Genomic DNA, 17,971 nt, shown 5'->3' with positions numbered 1-17,971 from the left:
AGGTCTGACATAACTTACAGGAGCTCTTCTTTAGTAGTTGGGGTTAGGTCCTGTGTGCCTTTATTTGTTGTGTGTGTCACTGTCCCTCAGAATTTCCTGGGAAAATGTCAACTGTAGTAGTAGGGTGCTCACATTTCCCATGCTGCTTCCTAGCTATAACTTAAACACCTGGAAATTTGTCAGTCAGTCAGTGTCCAGTTAGATTTAATTTAGTTTTTATCTTAATTATTCTTTTAAGAATAGTTTTTAGAGGCTGGAGAGAAACCCAGCAGTTAAGAGCATGTATTACTCTTGCGGAGGACCTGAGTTTGGCTCCAGGACCCAAATTGCATGGATCACACAGCCTATAACTCCAGCTTCAAGGAAACAGGTTCCTCTGTGATCTGTGGGCACCTTGCACACAGACTAAATCTTTGAAATATTTATTCTTTTACCATTTTATACATGTATACAATCTATCATATCCGTGCCCCATTCCTACCTTTCTACTGTGCACCCACCCTAGAACCTTAACTTATTTTTTATTAAAATTTTTCATACAATATCTTTTGATCATATTTTCCCTTCCCCTAACTCCTTCCCACCTCCACACCCATCCAATTTAGCATTCTTTCTCTCTCTTCCTCAAAAACAACACAAAGTGTAAAATTAAAACAAACAAAACCCACAATAATACAATAAATACCCCCCAAAACCACTGACAAAAGAACGCACACACAAATAACATGTGTTGGTCAGCTACTCTTGGGCACGGGGCTTGTGCTGGAGTGTGGTTGATATACCCAGTATCACAGTCTATTGGAGAAAAAAAGATTTTCCCAGAAGGAGTGAAATGCAAATAGCTTTTCAGTTAGGGGTGACACTTGGTGCTCTTGAAGTAGGTTAATCCACTTCTAGTCTGAACCTTTGAGGCAGGAACCTTTGAAGCAGGAAGACACACATCTTTGATCTGGATCTGGGGGGGGCAGGGAGACACACCTTTAATCTGGGCCACACCTTCTGATGGAAGCCTATATAAGGACATGGAAGAAGGAAGCTTTTGTTCTTTGCCTGCTTGCCCTTGCCTTGCTAACAAGTCCATTCTTTCACTGGCATTAGAGCCTACTTCTTTGAGATTCCAGCATCTACAAAAGACCAACTGAAGCACTCAGCTTTGTATACTAAGCAACTTCTAGATTCTTGGACTTTCTATTCACAGCCAGCCATTGTTGGATTAGTTGGACTGCAGTCTGTATATATAGAGAGATTCATTCTGTAAGTTCAGTCACTCTACAGAACTCTGACACACCTTCCAAAGAAGAAGGTGAGTGAGGAAATAACTGAGCTTTGTCACAGGCAACAGCTTCGTCTCTATTCTGGAGTCCATGGTGACAAGGGAACAGTGTACATATCCACATGCTGCTGTAGTTTGGAATTTGAATTCCCAAAGGTCTATATCTTGAGACTGGGCACCATTGGGGTATGTGTGGAGCCTTCAGGAGGTGAGATCCGGTGAGAGGAAATTAGGTGACTGAAGGCATGCCCCTAGGGAATAATGGAACTCAAGCACCTTCTTCTTTCTATCTCTGTTTACCTCCTTATCCCCAAGACATGAGCACTTTACTCTGCCCTGTGTTGGCACCATGGTGGACTGCTCCCCGTGGGCTACAAAACAGTGAGACTAACCAACCATGGGCTGAAAACTAAATCTAAAAAGCTAAGACAAACCTTTCTTCTTTCTAAACTGATGATCTCAGTTATTTGTCACAGTGATGGGAAGCTGAAAAACAGAGGCCAGAATCCTGCCAGACCGGGGGATAGTCACACTGCATAGGTTTCTTCCTTATGATGCATTGTCAACAATGAGAGAGTGAACAGCTGTGCCTGTTATCCCACTGGCTGCAGCTTGTTTGGTGATTGGTGTAGTCAATGGTAAAGAGTTTCTCACAGGAAAGGAGCCCAATAGAGGGCATTTTTTTTATCAAATATAATATTATTTCTTTATGGCAGTAGGAGATTGCTATTATGGTTAAGTGGTATGTTTTAGCATATGCATGCCTGGTCCTTTTTTATTAACTCCTAATTATGTTGCTTGTCTGTCACCAAGGAATATTCAAATTCCATCAGCTCTTGCATCTCTACCATAGCTTCTTTAAAAGCTTTAGCTCAGGAAATGTAATATATCCAGTTCTAAATTTAGCTAGCAGCAATAAGCATGGCAGCATGTGCTCATAACCCTGACACTTGGGAGGTGGAGGCTGAGGACCATGTGTATGGGGTTATTCTTCCACACTGAAGTGAGATCATGCCTCAGACATAAATAGATAATAAGTAAATGTAAAATAAGCACCCTAAACATCGTCTATGTTTCATGTGTTCTAATAGAGATTCCAGGGTGGACCCTTGTCCTTGCAGAGTCCCATGGTATTAAATTTAGAAGATACCTAAAAGTCATTGAACTTAAGGCCCTTGTGTCACTGAAGAGGACATCAAGTCCTAGAGAGCTGGAATGGCAGTCAGCTCTAACCTTATTTTAATACTTAGTTGAATAAATAATATAGAAGCTTCTGAACCAAGCTCGTGGAAACTCATGAACTCTAGACTGACAGCTATGGAGAATCCATGGACTGAACTAGGCCCTCTATTTGGGGGAGACAGTTGTGAAGCTTGTACTAGATGAGGGGCCTCAGCAGTAGGAACATGACAGAAACTTGGTAGATGAGCTAGCTTTTTGAAGACCATTCCCTATGGTGGGATGCCATGCTCAGCCTTAATGCATGGGAGAGGGGTGGGGCCCTGCCCCAACCTGTTGTGCCAGACTTTGTTGACTCCTCATGGGATTCTTCACCTGTGAGGAGGTGTAGACTGAGGGTGGGCTGGGGGAAGGCAAGGGGGGCTGGAGGAGGGGTGAGAGGGAGAACTATGGTTGGAATGTAAAATGAAATTTAAAAGAATAAATTATAAAAAATAATAATATAGAGCAGTAGCTCTCAACCTGTGAGCCGTAACCCCTTTGGTGTCAAACAACCCTTTCACAGGGGTTTCATACCAGATGTCCTCCATATCAGATATTTATATTATAATTCATCACAGTAGCAAAATTACAGTTATGAAGTAGCAAAAAGTAATTTGATGGTTGGGGGTCACCCCAACATGAAGAACTGTATTAAAGAGTGGCAGCATTAGGAAGGTTGAGAACCACTGCTCTAGAGGAACTCTCTCTCTCTCTCTCTCTCTCCCTCTCTCTCTCTTTGATTTTCTGCTTGGTACACTGATAAAAATCTTCACCCTGCAGCTATGTTGACTTGCTGTGCCGTTTCATGTTCCCCCAAGAATGGTTTCATGGGTTAAAACAATCATGTCGGGTTCTAGGCAAGTCTAGTATCTTACGAAATCTAAACAAACACTCACATCTACTTCTGAGACACCTCATATTATACCTGAGGTGCTTAGAAAGTAAGTAAAATCTGTCTTTATTACTTCCTAAAATAATGTAATATAATTTTAAAAATCTGACTTTTGAATGCTAGCAGTAGAAGAATATTTTGAAGATTTAGATGAAATGAACTTGATACCTTACATGGGAAAATAACTGTGTCCTTTTAAAGAGGCAAGGGACTTTGTTTAACGTCTTTTTCTTTCTTTTTGTTTTTTGTTTTTGTTTTTTGAGACAGAGTTTCTCTGTATTGCTTTGGAGCTTGTTCTAGAACTCACGCTGTAGACCAGGCTGGCCTCGAACTCTCAGGAATCTGCCTGCCTCTGCCTCCGGTGTGCTGGGATTGAAGGTGTGTACTGCCTGGCTGTTTAAAGTCTTTTTATGAAATCATGCTGGCTGACCTTTCTTAAAGTTTCATTCCATGTCTAAATGTATTCTTTACATTAGTTAGCAGTTAGTTGTCTGCTAACTTAGTTCAATACATGAGAAATGCTTAGAAATTGGGCACTGTGATGGGACCTGGGGCACCAAAGGCTGAATTATACCTGGGAAGTGAGGTGGGTGTGAAAAAAAGAGTAGAGAAGAGAAGGGAAGGGAAGGGAAGGGAAGAGAAGGGAAGAGAAGAGAAGAGAAGAGAAGAGAAGAGAAGAGAAGAGAAGAGAAGAGAAGAGAAGAGAAGAGAAGAGAAGGACATCTGAGAGGTGGGCTCCTGGGTGTGGGTGGCTAGTTGCTTTTATTACAAACTTGATCATAGCCATTTCCTCCTCTCATTAGACTTTTTCTAATTTGCTTTTTCCCCTTCCCTTTGGTTTTCTCCTTTAACTTTTTATACTTTGTGCAGTGTTCTGAAGTCAGGGGTGGTGGTGGTGGGGTGGTGTGTGGTGGGTGGGGTGGCGGTGGTGTGTGGTGTGTGTGTGTGTGTGTGTGTGTGTGTGTGTGTGTGTCTGATTAGTAACAGCAACTCAAAACCTCACGAGCGCCCCCTGCTGCTGCTTCTCAGCTGACTATATAAGTCCCTGCGATTCGAATTTGCAGAAGCATATATTTTCCAAACCATGCCACGGAACCCCTTGTGAGTTTGCTTGTTCTAAATGGCAGATTCCTTCACTGCTGGAGGTTTATAGACTCAGACGGGAACGAAGGAGTCTTGGCATTTTATCTGAGCTGTTGCTTAGATAAATTGCTGGTAAAGAATGAAGTCACAGAATTTCACCAGATCGGAAGTGGAATGATTACAAGTACAGGAGATGTGTTTTTAATCAGTTAGAAAAGGGTAAATATATTTTTCAATTAATATATATTTATAATATATTTCAGTAAATATATCACTGATATCAAGCATTTGCATTATGCTTGTTTTATTTTCCTCAAACATCAAAAAAATTACACAGGGATTAATTTAAATTCATGTTCCTTAATTTAGTGTGAATTTTCAGTGAAGTTATTGCAACACACACACACACACACACACACACACACACAAAATCTTTATTAACCTGTATCTTTAAGCCATTAGATGACATGTATTGGTCAGATTATAGACATGTATTGAAGTACTTATCCATTACCAGCCCTAATGGCCATACTGGGAATACAATGGTGGTCAAAGCAGAGGTTTGAGGCTACAAGATGGTTCAGCTGGTGGAAGTAACTTGCCAACAAGCCTGTCTGATAATGCAAGTTGGATCCCTGGAACCCACATGGTGGAAGGAGACTCACTCTTTCAAGTTGTCCTCTTACCCACATTTAGACACAAATACCCACAATGATAACAAAACTACATTTAAAAACCTCATTGGTTTCTACTTTTGTGTGTTTTACAATCTGTTAAGGAAGACATTTATAGAATAAAACACACACACACACACACACACACACACACACACACACACACACACACCAGTTAGAAATTGGGAATATTCTCAAATATGACACCACAATTTCAAATAATAAAAGAAAAAGATAGGCAAAAGTAACTGCATTAAAATGAAAACTTGTATCAAAGGGCATTATCAATAGAGTGAAAATGATTGGTAGAATACAGAAAATATTTACAAGTCAAGTATCTGGCCGAGGATTAATATCTGGCATATTAATAGACATTTCTCCAATGACACATAAATAATGACTAAGTACCTGGGACCATTCATTGAATATTGATGTGCATGAGGGAAATGCAAGCCAAAACTGCATGAGATATGATCCCACACACATTAGAATTGAGATTTTAAAAAATAACAACAGAAACATAGCTGTTGGTGTGGATGGAGAGAAAAATGGAAATCCTGTCAGTTGCTGGTGGGAATATGATGTGTTGTAGCTTCTATGGAAAATGGAATGATGGAGCCTCAAAAAAAATTAAACACAGAATTGCAGTGTGATCCAGAAACCCTACTTCTGGACACACTCAAAATCACTGAGAGCAGGAATCATCGGAGCAGAACACAGCTATGTTCACAGAAGCATTACTAACATAAACAAGAGGTAGTCCACTCACTGTCATTCGACAGATGACTAAATACACACCACACCGCGTGCATAGATGTACAATGGAATATATGAACAATGGAATATTATTCAGGCTTAAAAGGAAGTAAATACTGACACATTAGCACATAGAGGAGGCCTGAAGACACCATGCCAGCCACAACACAGTACAGATTCACTTAAACCAAATACCTAGAACTAGAATAAAATCCTTAGATGTAGAAAGTGAAATGGTATTTATTGATATCTAGTGGGAGGAAGAACGTGTACTACATATATAGAAACTGCTTCAAACATGGATATCTAATTCTTAAATGTCTAGTTAATGTAATATTGAATATTATATTACATTCTCTCTTAACACTTTTATAATCTTAACCACTTTTCTCATACCAAAATCCTTTATTCATAAGACTTTAACAATTTACTCATTTGTTTTAGCTCATAATATACATAAAATTGTTATTGAAATATAATGTCAAGAGTAACAATAAAACATGATGTTCTTTTGGGGTTTTTGTTGCTTGTTTTGTCTTTGTTGTTGTTATTTTAATGCATGTAAGCACTTAATGGCTACAAAGTTTCACTAAATGGCTACAAAGCTTCACTCTGGAAAGTAAGGTTTCTGGAGAAGAGTGGTGGTGGTGATTCAACAAAGTAACAAAATACAACAAAAAAAGTAAAGGGATGGCCAGGGATATATGGGTTAAAGCTGGTCAAAAAGACAAAATGTTTTTAAATGAGACAAACAAAAACTAAACTGTATGCCAAAGACTCACTTGGGTGTTAAAATGATTTTTCCAACTCAAGAAAATGATTACTAGGAAACAAAGATAAAGGGTGTTTATGTAAGGGAGGAGTGTGTGGCCCGGATGAGGCTGTATGGAAATAGTAACCTTCTGCTTTATTTGCTCTGTGTGGTTTTCTAGGTCTTCATTTTGTTTGAATAATAAAAGATTACATGTTTAAGCATCTAAATCTTTTTGAAACATGGTCTCATGTAGCCCAGGATGACCTTGAACCTCTGAACTTCCTGTCACCATCTCCTGAGTGCTGGGATTATGGAAGTGTGCCACCATGCCTGGTTTCTATGCAGTGTGATGGGGCTCAAATCCAGGACTCTGTGCCGGCAGCGCTCTGACAACTGAGCTATATCCCCAGCTCTCAAGTGTTAACTTCTCATTAGGCATTTTATTATCTCGACTCTTTTGTCTGCTATTCACAATCTTATGCTACAACTCAGCTGTGCAATTTGCTTTATGTCCGGTCTTTATTCTTAGCTATGCATAATTTATATTCCTAAGATGGTTTTACTCATTTCTATGTCCAATGTGAGCTTGATTTTAGTGGCTACCTAAAGACTTTTTATCTGCGCCTGGGCTTCTGGGCTATGGGCACTCCTATAGATGATACCTGCCATTCGTTTTGAGTTTAGCAATTGGTATCTGTCTAAAAAACACTCTGCTGTTTTAATTATATAGTATGTTTAAATGCAAAGAACAAGAGATTGCATTTTATATTGTATGTACAGTGAGGCATTTAGCCATCCAATGTTGAAGTCAGGAAGAACCATAGTCTTATACAAGGCAAAGAAGATTCCTTTACTAAAACCAATCTAGGAAAATGTGAGAATATGACTGAATGTGGTAGATGCTGTGCAAAAGAAAGGGCAGCAAACTGGAAAACAACACAGTTCAAATTAAAACTCTTTCAGGAAATAACCCATTGTCTTTAGATTATCTCTTGGAGTCAGCCATCATCGGCAAAGTATAGGTAATAAAGTCTCCTGCAGGGGCTATTGTGGAGATAAATGAAGTGATAGTGTAGACAGCCCCAAACACTATGCTGGATTGGGGAGGCATCAAGGACCCTCTTAGGGTGTTGACTCCTTCACTCAGCTCTACCAAGGCCTCTCCAGAAAGCTCTTGGGGCATGCAAATTCATCTTTAAGGTAATTCCTATACTTCTCATGTAAGTAGTGGGTTCTTCTGGTCTCCTCTATGGCTCTTAAACCTACCCCAGCTATTGTCTTCAGTGGGTGATGGTTCACTCTTTCGCCAGGGTTTCCATCGGTGTGTACATTGACTGAAATCCTTTACATACATGCACTCACACACACATGGCTCTCTCTGCATGTAGGCTAACTGCTAAATGCACACAGGCTTGTAGGTGGATCTCTAATCTTAGCTGCAAAAATACAAACACACCTAGACTCTGGTTGACACTGACCCAATAAGTAAAGCTCATTTCCTGCTTTGTGCTCAGAGCCGTTTTAGATCGAGATATAGGTGCCAAGCTGAGACAAAAATATCCATTCTGTGATTCAGTAGGGGATGTTATTTAACATACGGGGACAGTGGGCAAACTTATTCATTAAAAGCACAGGGGAAACTATGAGTATTATAACCCACCTAGCAAAGAACACTTGACAGGCAGATTGACACCTAATGAGAACAGGTGTAGGAAGTGAAGGCAGTCCTGTGAGAAATGTTTGTTTGACATGGGCATGGCTTTGCCAAGAATCACAGTCTCTCAAACACAAGAAAGTGGTAAAGCCTTCCTCATGTGAGGCTCATGGGGCTAGCAAAGCCCACCTATGGTCTGTATGTGGATGGTAACTGTATGCAAAAAATGTTCATCATAGTTCTCCCCCCACCACACCCCCCATGTTTACTGCCTAAAGACTATTCCCCTATACAGACCACTCCTTCAGAGACCAGCTGAACCTCTTTATTCTGATGAATGCAGTAACCCAGCCACCATGCTCAAGTGGATATAGTAAACATTCTGAGCCTACAGAGGGCTGTGGTTTCTCCCTCTGAGAGCCCAAACTAGTCGATTCCAGATTTTGAGTGTCTGTGATTTCTTCATTCCCTTGTCACCCCTAGTCAGGCTCACAGGACCCAAGCTAGACAAGGACCAGCAAATAGGGCTTAGCTGCAAATCTCTGAATTCTTTTTCAAACACCCTCAACCAGATAACTGAAGGCTAGAGAAGGAGCACTGAAGGATGCTGGGAACATTGCTTTAGCAATATTGTTCCACAAGGGACATACAGGAACAGGAAATCAACATTCCTTCCCAGCTCCAGGCATACATTAAAAAAATGTCTGGCTGCACATACTCACATAGATTTTGGCTATTCATGAGGACATGATACTCAAAAGAACACACACACACACACACATACATACACACACACACACACACACACACACACACACACACACACACACACACGGATTGTGGCCATGTTTATAGCTAGTAGCAAGGAGTTAGTTATTATCAAATGATAAACATTTGAGGTAGAGGACATGCCAGTTACCCTGATTTGATCATTATGAGGAGCTTTAGACTTAACCTGACTGGGTCAATGAGGGAATGAAGAAAGAACAAACACCCAAATGGAAAAGCTGGGATCAAATGGGTTTGGTGCTCTGATGGGGTCACACCAATGGTCTGGAAACTCAATATGTTTACTGTTTATTATAAACCACTGACCAAGGAGGTGGGTTGGTTGCCCACAGATGAATGAGAGAGCAAGTTTATTATATACAGCTGAATAAAGAGGAGTCCAGTTAGCTAGTCTCAGTAGGAGGTCTCTGTAGGTGGCAGTCATCTGGGGAGAAGAAGCCGTGATTGAGAGTTTCTACATGCCCTGGTTTTAGCTAAAGGCCAATCATTCCTCAACATCTGTACTTGGACCAGGAGAAGGCTTTTCCTGGACCAGGAGAAGCCTTTGCCATTCCATGGATCTGAGGCATTGGGACCTGCCCCAGTAACCTACCTCCTTCAGATAGGCCCTCTGAAAGTTCCACAGCCTTCCAAAATACAAACAGTAACATCAGCTGAGGACTGGGTGAGTGTATAAAAATATGAGCCTTGGAGGACGTCTCAGACTCAAATTAGAACAGCAACCTGATGAGACATGTGTGTTCAATATTCCTGTGCCACAGACCATGCAGCAGATATACATCTGAAGCACCCTTTGAAGGTCATACTGCAGAACAAATTTAGAGACTGGCTCCAGACCCCACTCCCTGAGTACCTAACAGAGCAGAAATAGGGGCCAAGTCTGGGTTGGTTCAGCCTTGTAGCTATTTCACACAAAAGGACATGATCTCATGAATCTAGTTATAAACCTGACTCCTGGATTTGCTCTCCACGCAGTCATCTGGGCCTACAGAAAGAGCTAACCACCTTAACCAAGCAAGGCAGGGACTGGCTCCTACTGTCAGAACACAGGTAGGTAAAACCAGAACGATTAATTGCCCTTTCCAATTGTCTTCAGTGTGTATGTAGACTATATATACCACAGATGCCCAGAGGAGTGTCAGTTATTTCCTGGTGGCCCAGGAGAAGACTAATGGCAGAGATAAGAAATTTGAGAGGTTCTGATTCAGAATTCCAAGAGACTCAGCTCTGTTTGGCAGTCCATCCATCCATCCATCCATCCATCCATCCATCCATCTATCCCACAAATACTGATTAAGCTCCCAATACATGGACAATAGACACACACACAATCTTCTTGGTGTGTGACTCTGTACAGACATTCATTTCCAGTTTCTAAGAATTTCCTATCAGGTACCCCAGTTGGTTCCTGCTGCATGTTGTGAGTACCAGAGTTGATGATGTTATGCTGTCTATCTATCTATCTATCTATCTATCTATCTATCTATCTTCTAGATCTCTATCATCTATATCTCTCTATCTATCATCTATATATCTATCTCTCTGTCATATCTATCTATCTATCTATCTATCATCTATATCTCTATCAACTGGCTATCTAACTTATTATTTATCCTTTTATTTTGGCTTACTATATACTTCACAATATCAGTCATTTAAAACCAAAGCCAGAGAAGTCCCCATCTTTGGGGATAGTTCCTTCACCTTCTTTTCCTGGCATCTAGCAGCCCATACTAGAGGGGCCCCCACTATACATGGGCTGTCTTTGTTCAATAACGCTTGGAAGCACAAGTGAGCTCTGTATTGCCACCCTTTCTGCAGGGTGGCTGGGGCGCCTGGAAGCTACTCTCGCAGCCTTGCACAGCCACAGGACCGCCCAAAGCACCAGCCATGAGCTTTGTTCCTCCAGCGTCTCGAGAAAAACCTTTGATTTCATGGGGATGATTATTTTTATTCTTGCCCACTCAAGGATGAAGCCCAAGGAACAAGAGGTTCCCCCTTTCAAAGGAATCACAATGGCTTACCTCCAGCCAAACCCAAGGGTTTTTGTTTTTTGTTATTTCTGGGTTTGGTTGGGCCTCTCTTGGAAACCATTACTATACAACTTACTTAAAGAAAGAGTGGAAGGATTGGGCCTAAGAAACTCAGACAGAGGGGGGTGGAGTTGGAGGGGTGGGTGTGGAGCACAGCAGCTGGGGGAGTATGTCATCAGAAAAAGTGAGATAAGAACATGTTAATGTCACCACGCAATCTGAATCGATTCCATTTTGTAGCAATGTTTTCATTCTATTGCAAAGATGAAATATTCCAAGATTGACTTTCGGAGAAGCCTAAAGAATTGGACTTTGCATGAGATTTCTAGAAAAAAAAAAAGACAACACACACACACACACACACACACACACACACACACACACACACACGGAAAGAAAGGGAGGGTGACTTTTATCCTAAAGTCATTGTAAATCCAAAGCAGGCTTTTATCCTCCAGAATTAAATAAGAAGGAGAGAAAAAAATCACGAATACCAACATTTGAGGTACAAAGACTGTCATGGACCAGTGGAAGTTTGCAAAATTATATGCAAATGACCCCCTCCTTTTTTTTTTTTTCTGTGGTGGCCCTGTGCACTCCCAAAGCTAATCCTAAAGAGAAAATCTACTTAGCAAAAGAAAGTTTTGTCTAATTTGGTTAACAGTTGAGAAGTGACAAAAATGTTGAATATATTAATAATTTATATTTCCAGGGTAACACTATATCTTTAATGCTTCACTGCCAAGGGGAATTCAGATTGATTTAATGCCGGAGGTAGGGGGGCATTTGAAAGGCCTTCTTCATATTCTGTATCCAGTGCTGTTGAAAATGGGTGTAAGACATGTGTTGCGATAATGGGAACCATCCTGTCTCTCATTTCTGTATAATTTGTTTTTATCCCCTACTGCCTGCTGTGCTCTTGCTACCCAGGGAGGCCTACTGCTCCCTACGCGTCCACACTTCAGCTCCTACCAGTTCATTAGGAAGAAGATAGCAAATATTTCATAGAGGAATTATTTCAATCTCCTCCATGCAAGATCCTTACTAAAATGTGCAGATTCCCTCACCGACACCCACCTAACTCCCATTGTATATGCATTGCAATGTAATGAAAGGTTTTGTTTGTTTGCTTGCCTCTGTGTAATGAACTTTAACGGTTTACAAATTGCCAGTCATCCCATCCCATGACCTTGGTAAATGGAGTAGGTCAGGCCTCTGGCAGGTCCCCCCATAAACCCTGTCTGAAAAAGGGAATAAGTCAATTTGCCGTTCTCCAGATAATCAGGAAGAGAAGTCACCTTGCCCTCCGTCAGCCAAATGACTCTTAGAAACAGAGGAAAACGGTGCTATGCAATATTAAATTATTTGTTTAAAGGGCACCAATGTTAACAGGATCAGTATTCAGAGGGGAAAAAAAGTCAATGATGGAAAAACAATCAATCTCCAGTATTTTGCCTGTTGGACGTCGGTTTCGCTGTCTGGAGCTGAGAGAAATGGGAGTCTGGTCTGCTATTTTACATGTGCCACTATTTGGTGAACAAAGCCCACATACTCTGGAAGTGAAAACCACACGATTCCTCGAACAATCACAGGCTTTTGCAAAACCACAAATGCCTGGAAAATGACCGGTCAAGTCCTCCCTAGACACATTTCTCACCACATTCTGCACGACGGGAAACTAAAACAGAATTTCAGCCTAGAGAAAGGCTGAACCTTTCTCCCCAGACCTGAGAGCTCCAACAGAGGACCCAGCTTTTGGGTCCATTGCCAGAGTCAGCAGGGAGCCCCTGGGGGTCACATTTTCTGACCAGATACGTGCTGGCTTCTGCCAGGCTCCCCTAGGGCTCTCCTCCTCACACCCACCCCACAGCCGGGTTGATTTGTGAGTAAAAGGCATTGCCTACTTCCCGGAATCCTCTGATGGCCGGTGATTGTCATCCGAAGAAAGAAAACAAACTATAAATGTTGTTGCTAAGACATAATTTAGAAAGCTATTTGCTCCACTCACTGATTTTGTAACACAGAGACTTACTGAGGCTGTGAACTCAGCCACTCAGTAGGCGGCCTGGGGTTTGTGGTTTCCTAGACTTGTGCTCGCCTAGAGGTGAGAAGGGCCTCCAGGTTCCAATTAAGCAAAACTAGTTTGGGGGTTGTCTTTTGATTTGCATATTCTGAGAACCCAAGGTCAGGTTCCAGAGGCTTCAGCATTTCTCAGAGGCAAAAGGCTGGGCGACAAGACAGGAGCTTAAGCACCCCTAAAGGACACTTCTAACGTCTGCTTAAGCTTCCATTTAGCCTCCCCCTGCCTCAGACTCTGGGAAGATCTGGGTTCCTACCAGCCGCGTGTTTCCTTATAAGACACTTGGAGTGGATGGTTTGTGGATGAGCGGAAGGTAACAAAGAACTCCATTTTGGGGTCTTTAGCACAAAGAATTTATTGGTAGGGGAGGTCCTTAGGAAGGCTAATTGGCTCTTGGCATTCTCCCATCCTGTTTCTTTTGGCACACTATTTACAAATGTACAACATATACAGTGTTTGTCTCAAGCCGCCACAAAACCTCAAAGTGATCTAGGCAGTGCGTGGGTCAGAGCACTGGAGGGTGCTGGGGCGTGTGCAGGTTGAGGGTGTTGGAATGGGCATGGCCGATCAGATTGAGGTAATGCCGGTCCAGGCCCTGCATCTGAGCCAAGAAGGGGCTGTGCTGTTGCGCAGGGCTGGGGAGAGGTACCGGCGCGCTAGATAAGTAAGACAGTGCTGGGCTGCGGGCCGCGCCGTGGGGCCAAGGCAGTGACCCTGGGGTAGCCCCCTGCGGGAACACAGTGGCCTCGCCCGGGCTGTGGCCCGCAAACTCTGGACCGGCGGGATGCAGCTGATAGGAGAAATCCGACTCCGGGAGCGAGAGCGGCGGGAAGGCGGGCTCCGCGCCCAGGCGGGCCTTAGATTGCAAGAAGGCGAGGATGCGCGCATACTTGGTGTCTTTGGTCTCCATCCTCTCCACGGTGGTGAGGTAATGCACCAGGTTCTTCATGCACTCGTGGTAACCATAGTGGAAGTAGTTGGCAAACTCTGCTAAAAGCTCTGCTGGGTTGGCAAGAAAGATGATAGGAAGAAGAAAAGGAAGCGAGAACAGGCGCATCCCTTCCCAGAAGGGTGGGGACATCTCTGTGCGGTTTGGGTTAGATTCCCATTTGAGGCTGGCACTCTCCTCTCCTGAGTCTAGGAACTGGAAAAGCGCGAACACTAGGAGCCTGACTACATTCCTGTCCCCACCAAACCCCACCCAAGAAGAGCAATAGACCTGAATCTTCAGGTGCTTTCTCAGGGCTGCTCCCGGACTCTCCTTCAGTCCCAGGCCCCAGGTCCCCGAGTGGCGCAAACTCCCTGCCCAGGTTTCCTTTGCCCGGGTCAATGCCCACCTTTTTCCCTTCCCCGAGGAAAATCCGCAGAGTGCAGAGCTCTGAGGTACTGAACTGTCATCTCCAGGATCTCAGCCTTCTCCAGTTTCCCGGAACTCTGCAAAAGGAAGAAGGAAGCTAGCGGTGGCCCACCCATGGCAAACCCACGCAGCTGCAGGGTCGTACTCCTTTTTCTGCAGAATTCCACCCAGAAAGATGCCGGCGCCAGAGAGGGAGGAATTCCCTAAGGCCAGCTGCCTCCGCAGAAGCTGGGGGCACCACGAAGAACCGCAGTGGAGAGCTTCAGCACCACAAACGTTACCTGTTTCGCTAGGGCCATGGGGACTGTCTTGCCCAGCTCGTTCAAGCAGCGGTTGATTCGGTCCCTCCGCCGCTTCTCTATCACTTTATGAGAAACTGGGGTTCTCTGTAAACAGAAATTTTTACACTTAGGATGACTTTGCCCAAAGAGTCATACCAAGGTTGTGTGCCACAAAAGTTCGCCAATTAGCCAACCCTAAGAGACACCAGATCTGCCCCGCCTCCACACTAGACCAAGAGAGCTCTGTCCCCCAGAGCCCGTGCTGGCGCGCTAGCCTTTCAGCCCCCCTACACATCCCTGCCATTCAACCGAGCTAAGTGCCAGGACTTTGAGGAGGTGGCCACCAGCCTTCTAGGGTGAGCATCGCCTCAGCTGAGGACTTTCCTTTCTCTGTTCCTTTCCAAACCATTTTGGATTCCTCCACACTTAATGTTCTGCGTGGCACATCTTTGTCATCGATTCAGCCAGGTGGCCGGTTGGTGAGTCACACTCTTCCACCACCAGAGCGCAAGGACTCACTTTGCGTTCCTTGAGCCTGTCTGACATCCTGGTCTGCGTGCGCCCTCGGCAGGGGCGGTGGCGCGCGACACCCGTCCACGTTTCACCTCGTGTGCCTCTTTGAGTGTCCCAGGTAGACTGCAGCCTCCCGGGTCCGAGGGGGCTGCTTTTATAAAGCAGTCTTCCAGGACTCCAAGTGCATTCTCACGACTTGAATTATTCCATAGGATTAGGGACTCTGCGTTTGGCTCATGTATGCATTCAAGGTCAGTTTTAAAGAAGTTAAGAAAAAAAATTTAGCAGCCGAGGGGGGCGAGCTGGGGGCAGATCAGCTTTGTTAATCCACGTGGCTCTTCAAAGGACACGTGATCCGTCGGGGAATAACATTTGCATGGGAACAGGCACCTCGGGAAAAGGAGGCGAGACACTGGAGCCTGCGGAGCAGCGAGCGCCTGCAGCCGGAGCAGGCGCGGAGCGCAAGGACGCAGTGGCCGCAGGCACCGGGGGGCAAGGACCCTTACAAAACAGTGTCGCTTCCTTTAGTCCCACCGCTGAGTCTCACACGATCGCCTGTTTACAAATCCCAGCAAGCCCGCGGTCCCAGCGCCGAGTGCGTTTTAAAGCCTGTCCAGAGTCATTAAAGTAATTAAGTAAGCCTTTAATAGGCTGTTCCGCCGGGTTCAAGGGAGAGCTCCTGGAGACGGAGGCGCCCCGTTTGTTCCCAGGCTTTTCTCACACGACTTGGTGACACGTCCATCTCCCCCCTTTTTGTTTACACCGCTTTATTTGTCCGGACATCCCGGCAGGTGTGGGGCTGCGGCTGGCACACGAGGCTCCCGCCTCGCTTCTCCCCTCCCGCGGGCCTTTGGCACGCGACTCTCCCCCGCTAGTCCCTGACCAAGTCGTCTGCTTCTTTCTTTTCTCCCCCCTTCCCCGGCTCTCTTTTCGAGGGGGAGGGGAGAGAGGCTCAATTTGTAGCCTATTATCCTATAGGAAAATGTCCATTGAAAAGTATGAATAGTTTCATTGGGCTAAATTTTAATAATGCCAGGGATGGGGTGGAGGAGAGACAGGCGTGTGTGTGTGTGTGTGTGTGTGTGTGTGTGTGTGTGTGTGTGTGTGTGTGTGTGTGTATTGGGGGCAACACGGAGAAGAGTGGGTAGAGAAGAAAAGGGAGAATGCAGCTGGCCCAGGCGAGCTTTATGCGACGTCACCTGCATGAGGGGGCGCCTACAGACCCCTATTCATTTGCCTAATTTTGGTCAATTTAACAAACTTCAGGAGAAATTATTGTGGCTTTGTCAGGGAGGGTGAAGCCTTCTGATCGAATTAACAGCATGTTTTGATCCGGTAAATGTCATTAGAAAGGGAGAAACAATCGCGCTTAGAGGGCTGTGGGTAATGCGCCCAAGTGGAGACGCCAAAGCGCACGGCTCACAAAGGGAGCAAGTAGCTGCCACAGGGAACTTTTGTACCCGCCCATCGCCCAAGTTTTGACACAAAAAGGCATTATTTCATACTTGAATACGTTTAATCCAACGATTGTCTATTTTTTGCAAACATATTTTCACAGCATTGTTAACTTTTTATGTCCCCCTCTCGCGGGCGCCTTTCTTAACGTTTGGGGGCGGGAGAGCGCAGACACTTTGGGCATCAATATTTGTCACTGAAAAGGGCCCCGTGAAGTTAGGGAAGTTGATCTCTTTTTTATGGTTTTAGAAAGCGAAAATGTCGGGGAGGAGGAGGGAGGGTAGACAGGGAAGGAAACCCAGAGGGAAATTTGCTGGACGGGCCCAAAGGGAAGGAGGGGGTGGTGGCTCCTGGGAGCTCTCTCCACTGCGCCTCAGCCTGGAGCCTCAGCCCCAGGCCTCCACCCACCAACCTCCGGTTGCTGCCTCCCGGAGTGTGTTGTGGGTGTCGGGGTTGAGGTGAATTTTCTTGCAGATAAAACAGTAAAATAATCTTGAAGACAACAAAAGTGATCTTGGTTTTAGGAATTATTCCGGAGTCACTGAGTTCTCGCCTCTGCCTAATCTCTCTCATCTGGAAACAAGAAAAACCTTCCTTCAAGTGTCTGTCTGGTCCTATTGGCCCACACCACGTATTAAATTCTCTCTACCGTGCTAGACAACAGCAGGTTTGAGGTTTATCTTTTTGCAAGGTGGTACCCGTTCTTGCCAGAGGTGGGTAGGGTGGATCCCTGTTCACTGGCCCCACCTGGGAAGCTCCAGGGCGCAGAGCCTGAGTGGGGCATGGGGGTTCTGAGAAACAGCCTCCAACCCTCTGATGCCTGGCGGGTGTAAGAATCCGTCTGCCCTGAGCATACTAGGGTGCCTCCGTTTTTCTGCCCCCCTTTTTTTCTTTGTCGATTTACTTAATGCCACATTGGATAGGACCCACACCTTCTTGCAGGTTGCTTTGCCAGCCGCGTGCTCTGTTGAGGGATCGTCGGTTTCAGTATATTCACTGGCACACAAAGGGATTAAACAGGAACCCTTATCGTCCAAATCAGCTAACTTGAATGGGTAAAAGGGAGCGCGCACTTCTCGCCCCCCCTCCTTTTTTTTCTGCCAGCGGACTGGACTTGATCCTCTTACTGCTGGTGTTAACTCCAGCTGCAGGCACG

General features: G+C 44.6%; 1 protein-coding gene across 2 annotated transcripts; it reads right to left on the bottom strand.

Annotated features, from left to right (window-relative positions):
* Nucleotides 1-13,714: 13,714 nt before the first annotated feature.
* On the bottom strand, nt 13,715-15,393 carry Helt (helt bHLH transcription factor). Of its 2 annotated transcripts, none has more exons than XM_035452356.1 (4): nt 15,367-15,393; nt 14,848-14,952; nt 14,547-14,643; nt 13,715-14,211 (listed from the first exon to the last, which is right to left on the bottom strand). In XM_035452356.1, the coding sequence occupies exons 1-4, from the start codon at nt 15,391-15,393 to the stop codon at nt 13,715-13,717; spliced, it is 726 nt and encodes a 241-aa protein (XP_035308247.1). The 2 variants fall into 2 exon arrangements, with proteins under 2 accessions (XP_035308247.1, XP_035308248.1); XM_035452357.1 differs by having other exon boundaries at nt 13,715-14,208.
* Between the last annotated feature and the right edge of the window lie 2,578 nt (nt 15,394-17,971).

The sequence above is a fragment of the Cricetulus griseus genome, assembly GCF_003668045.3.
Source record: "Cricetulus griseus strain 17A/GY chromosome 1 unlocalized genomic scaffold, alternate assembly CriGri-PICRH-1.0 chr1_1, whole genome shotgun sequence".
In the NCBI taxonomy this organism is placed as follows: Eukaryota; Metazoa; Chordata; class Mammalia; order Rodentia; family Cricetidae; genus Cricetulus; species Cricetulus griseus.
The sequence above is the reverse complement of the archived record's forward strand: the minus strand, read 5'-3'. Positions and strand labels throughout refer to the sequence as shown.

Bases quoted from the DNA above. Each gene is read 5' to 3' on its own strand.
- Helt (XM_035452356.1), bottom strand. From the start codon at position 15,393: ATGTCAGACAGGCTCAAGGAACGCAAA. The intron at 14,644-14,847 runs GTAACGTTTGTG...TTCCTTTTGCAG, and splicing joins CCATGGCCCTAGCGAAACAG to AGTTCCGGGAAACTGGAGAA. The intron at 14,212-14,546 runs GTGGGCATTGAC...TTGCCAACCCAG, and splicing joins TCCTCGGGGAAGGGAAAAAG to CAGAGCTTTTAGCAGAGTTT.